The 5,276-nt window shown below is 41.6% G+C and overlaps 1 protein-coding gene across 1 annotated transcript; it reads right to left on the bottom strand.

Annotated features, from left to right (window-relative positions):
* Positions 1–3,589: 3,589 nt before the first annotated feature.
* On the bottom strand, positions 3,590–5,042 carry LOC135057452 (uncharacterized). Its single transcript, XM_063963345.1, has 4 exons — positions 4,631–5,042; positions 4,340–4,528; positions 3,747–4,177; positions 3,590–3,649 (listed from the first exon to the last, which is right to left on the bottom strand). Exons 1-4 carry the CDS (start codon positions 5,040–5,042, stop codon positions 3,590–3,592), a joined length of 1,092 nt encoding a protein of 363 aa, XP_063819415.1.
* Between the last annotated feature and the right edge of the window lie 234 nt (positions 5,043–5,276).

Here is a 5,276-nt window from a genome sequence, read left to right as displayed (position 1 = left end):
CAGTGTACAGTGCGGTAGTTCACGGCTGTGGCTACCTCTGTGTCGGCAGTCGGCAGGCAGTCCGTCCATCCATAATTGTATTATTATTATAATATATACCACCTAACTGTGGTATTTTTTTTTCTTTCTTTATACCGTCGTCATAGTGTCATACTAGTTGTTACGAGTATACTACTATCTCTTTATCAACCAGTGTACAGTGCGGTAGTTCACGGCTGTGGCTACCTCTGTGTCGGCAGTCGGCAGGCAGTCCGTCCATCCATAATTGTATTATTATTATAATATATACCACCTAACCGTGGTTTTTTTTTCATTCTTTATACCGTCGTCATAGTGTCATACTAGTTGTTACGAGTATACTACTATCTCTTTATCAACCAGTGTACAGTGCGGTAGTTCACGGCTGTGGCTACCTCTGTGTCGGCAGTCGGCAGGCAGTCCGTCCATCCATAATTGTATTATTATTATAATATATACCACCTAACTGTGGTATTTTTTTTTCTTTCTTTATACCGTCGTCATAGTGTCATACTAGTTGTTACGAGTATACTACTATCTCTTTATCAACCAGTGTACAGTGCGGTAGTTCACGGCTGTGGCTACCTCTGTGTCGGCAGTCGGCAGGCAGTCCGTCCATCCATAATTGTATTATTATTATAATATATACCACCTAACTGTGGTATTTTTTTTTCTTTCTTTATACCGTCGTCATAGTGTCATACTAGTTGTTACGAGTATACTACTATCTCTTTATCAACCAGTGTACAGTGCGGTAGTTCACGGCTGTGGCTACCTCTGTGTCGGCACTCGGCAGGCAGTCCGTCCATCCATAATTGTATTATATACCACCTAACCGTGGTTTTTTTATACCACCTAACCGTGGCAGTCCGTCCATGTGCTGATTGGGGAGGGTTTTTTGGAAGGGACATCCTGCGTGACACTGCAGTGCCACTCCTAGATGTGCCCGGTGTTTGTGTCGGCCACTAGGGTCGCTAATCTTACTCACACAGCTACCTCATTGCGCCTCTTTTTTTCTTTGCGTCATGTGCTGTTTGGGGAGGGTTTTTTGGAAGGGACATCCTGCGTGACACTGCAGTGCCACTCCTAGATGTGCCCGGTGTTTGTGTCGGCCACTAGGGTCGCTAATCTTACTCACACAGTCAGCTACCTCATTGCGCCTCTTTTTTTCTTTGCGTCATGTGCTGTTTGGGGAGGGTTTTTTGGAAGGGCCATCCTGCGTGACACTGCAGTGCCACTCCTAGATGGGCCCGGTGTTTGTGTCGGCCACTAGGGTCGCTAATCTTACTCACACAGCTACCTCATTGCGCCTCTTTTTTTCTTTGCGTCATGTGCTGTTTGGGGAGGGTTTTTTGGAAGGGACATCCTGCGTGACACTGCAGTGCCACTCCTAGATGTGCCCGGTGTTTGTGTCGGCCACTAGGGTCGCTAATCTTACTCACACAGTCAGCTACCTCATTGCGCCTCTTTTTTTCTTTGCGTCATGTGCTGTTTGGGGATGGTTTTTTGGAAGGGCCATCCTGCGTGACACTGCAGTGCCACTCCTAGATGGGCCCGGTGTTTGTGTCGGCCACTAGGGTCGCTAATCTTACTCACACAGCTACCTCATTGCGCCTCTTTTTTTCTTTGCGTCATGTGCTGTTTGGGGAGGGTTTTTTGGAAGGGACATCCTGCGTGACACTGCAGTGCCACTCCTAGATGGGCCCGGTGTTTGTGTCGGCCACTAGGGTCGCTTATCTTACTCACACAGCGACCTCGGTGCAAATTTTAGGACTAAAAATAATATTGTGAGGTGTGAGGTATTCAGAATAGACTGAAAATGAGTGTAAATTATGGTTTTTGAGGTTAATAATACTTTGGGATCAAAATGACCCCCAAATTCTATGATTTAAGCTGTTTTTTAGTGTTTTTGGAAAAAAACACCCGAATCCAAAACACACCCGAATCCGACAAAAATAATTCGGTGAGGTTTTGCCAAAACGCGTTCGAACCCAAAACACGGCCGCGGAACCGAACCCAAAACCAAAACACAAAACCCGAAAAATTTCAGGCGCTCATCTCTAGTTATATGTAGGATTTTTTAAGTGCAGGATGATGATCGTTGAGTAGGGCACATTTGTTATCTTGAAGAAACACATTTTTTATGTTACGTTTTTCAAAAAAAGCATAGCACATATGTCTCACCATATTTAGTTATCTGATAATGCAATCTATATACATTTATTCATTACCTTTAATATTTAAGCTTCATCCTCATCGTTAGCTTCCTGTCTCTTCCAATGTTGAATTTGAATATTTGCACGCTCTAATCTTACTCGAAGATCCATATTCTCATCATAGCTTGAGCTAGGTCGATAAGCCAATTGCAATCTTGAATGCACTTCTGATGCTACAGCTATGCTTCTCAAATTTGTGTTTTCAGTGCTGTATTCAGAGGGTACAGGTGCAGCGGTGGATTTATACTTTCCTGGTGCAGCGGTGGATTCTGAGGGTCCTGAGTCAGCGGGGGATTCTGAGGCAATTTGTCCAGTAGTGGATTCTGAGTGTCCTGGTTTTGGCTTCAATAAATAGGGCCCTGGTGCAGTGGTGGATACATAGAGGCCTCTATCAGCAGTGGATACATAGTCTCCATGTAAGGTGTTGTATACATAGGGTCCTGGTAAAGTGGAGGATACATAGGGTCCTGTAAAAGTAGTGGATACATAGGGTCTTGGTGCAGGGATGGATACATAGGGTTCTGCTAAAGTTGAGGATACATAGTGTCCTGTTACAGTAGTGGATACATAGGGTTCTGTTGCAGTGGTGGATACATAGGGTCCTGCTAAAGTGGAGGATACATAGGGTCCTGTAAAAGTAGTGGATACATAGGGTCTTGATGCAGGGATGGATACATAGGGTTCTGCTAAAATAGAGGATACATAGTGTCCTGTTACAGTCGTGGATACATAGGGTTCTGTTGCAGTGGTGGATACATAGGGTCTTGCTAAAGTGGAGGATACATAGGGTCCTGTAAAAGTAGTGGATACATAGGGTCTTGATGCAGGGATGGATACATAGGGTTCTGCTAAAGTTGAGGATACATAGTGTCCTGTTACAGTCGTGCATACATAGGGTTCTGTTGCAGTGGTGGATACATAGGGTCTTGGTGCAGGGATGGATGCATAGGGTCCTGCAAAAGTGGAGGATACACAGGGTCCTGTTTCACGTATGGATACATAGGGTCCTGATAATGTCGAGGATACATAGGGTCCTGTTAAAGTAGTGTATACATAGGGTCTTGGTGCAGGGATGGATACATAGGGTCCCGCAAAAGTGGAGGATACACAGGGTCCTGTTGCAGGTATGGATACATAGGGTCCTGATAATGTCGAGGATACATAGGGTCCTGTTAAAGTAGTGGATAGATAGGGTCCTGCTGCAGTGGTGGATACATAGGGTCCTGGTAAAGTGTAGGATACATATGGTCCTGTTAAAGTGGTGGAAACATTGGTACTTGCTGCAGCAGTGGATACAGAGTATACTGGTAAAGTGGTGGATACATAGGTTACTGTTGCAGTGGTGGATACATAGGTTACTGTTGCAGTGGTGGATACATAGGGTCCTGGTAAAGAGGTGGATACATATGTTCCTGCTGCAGGGGTGGATACAGATTCTCCTGGTAAAGTGGTGTATAGATAGTTTCCAGGTGCAGCGCTCGTTGCATACTCTCTGTGTGTAGAGCTTGTTACATAGTCTCCACGTGTACAGCTGGATACAAAGGTTCCTGCTGTAGCATTGGATATACAATAAGGATTATCTGATCTGGACATTCTTTGTCTTTCTTCTGTCAACAGTTGCATGAAAGTGGAAATCATGCGTGTGATGGTAATAGTCTCATACTGCCATGCTAGCATTTGATTTATACTGTGCTGCATCTGTTGGTAGTTGATTGCTGCCACATTCTGTGATGAAACAAGATGATCGTAAAAATTTGCAAGAGTGACAAGTGCTTGATTCTGTTGTCTTTGTGTTGTGTTGAGAATCTGTATATTATTATTCAGCTGATTTATTTGATGTTCAATTCTTTTCATTTCTTCATTTCTATTCCTCTCAATTAGCTGCATGGCTTCCTTTAAAGAATCCTGTTGGCTAATGGTTTGTGATCTGCTAACTTCACATTCTGTGTGTATAAAAAGTTCTAGGTACAGTTAATACATCAATTTACAGACAATTTATTAAGTATAGTTAGAAGAACCAAAAAATCAAGTTATAAAAAAACCAGTATCTATTAATGATAGTGGATCTCATTAAAATCTATGTTTTATACATTAAAAAAATTTACCTTGATTTGTAGAGTCCAGGAATTGGTCTTGAAGACCATGGTCAATTACACTAGAATGTGCAGTCTCTGCATTCAATTCCACCTGGTTGGTATCTTCTGTATCAATATTACTTTTCTGGCTGTGCAATACAGGCTCCTCATTAATGTTATCCTGTGTCTGTGTGGCAGTCACCATGTTGCTTTCTATGGCTTAAAACATAATAGATAAATACCATTCATCTTAAACATAGTTTTTAACCATATTGAATATCAATGATAGTAAATTTTATTTATATTGATTAAAATAAATACCTTTATCTAACATTAAAGGGTTTAGCATGGTTGAATTTTCATCCTCCGTGAAAGGATCATCCATTGTTGATTGTTCTTGCCTCATGGATGTTTCATTTACCGTGGAAGTCTCTACCGTAGTGGAACTGTGAACCACAGAAGAATATTCTTGCATCATTGATGTTTGGTCCACCGTGGAATGATCATCCATTCTTGCCGAATGTTTCAGCATTGATGGTTCGGCCACAAAGGAAGTATCATCCACTGTCGAAGTATGTTGCAGCATTGATGGTTGGTCCAACATGGTAGCATGGTCCGCTGTTGCATCATGATGCAGCATTGATGGTTCGTCCACCATGGAAGGATTGTCCAATGTTAAAATATGTGGCATCACTGATGGTTCATCCGCAGTTGAAGGAAAATTGTCTGTCATAACTGTTTTTGTTTCTGAAAAAGAAACTTTCCTTGAAATTGTTGTAAAGGAACCTAAAATAAATAATAGGTATATTTAACATTTCATACATATAAATACATAATATTTTATAGACATTACAATATTTCTAGCATTATAAAACTGTGTAAAGCATACCTCCAAAATGTATTTACTTATATTTTTATAGTAATATTTTTTAATACATATAATATTTTATTATATTTATTATTATTA

Source organism: Pseudophryne corroboree, chromosome 3 (assembly GCF_028390025.1).
Source record: "Pseudophryne corroboree isolate aPseCor3 chromosome 3, aPseCor3.hap2, whole genome shotgun sequence".
In the NCBI taxonomy this organism is placed as follows: domain Eukaryota; kingdom Metazoa; phylum Chordata; class Amphibia; order Anura; family Myobatrachidae; genus Pseudophryne; species Pseudophryne corroboree.
The sequence above is the reverse complement of the archived record's forward strand: the minus strand, read 5'-3'. Positions and strand labels throughout refer to the sequence as shown.

Coding starts and splice junctions, on each gene's coding strand:
- LOC135057452 (XM_063963345.1), bottom strand. CDS start 5,042: ATGACAGACAATTTTCCTTCAACTGCGGATGAACCATCAGTGATGCCA. Junction 4,529..4,630: donor CCCTTTAATGTTAGATAAAG/GTATTTATTTTA, acceptor TTATGTTTTAAG/CCATAGAAAGCAACATGGTG. Junction 3,650..3,746: donor GCTGTACACGTGGAGACTAT/GTAACAAGCTCT, acceptor CCACCCCTGCAG/CAGGAACATATGTATCCACC.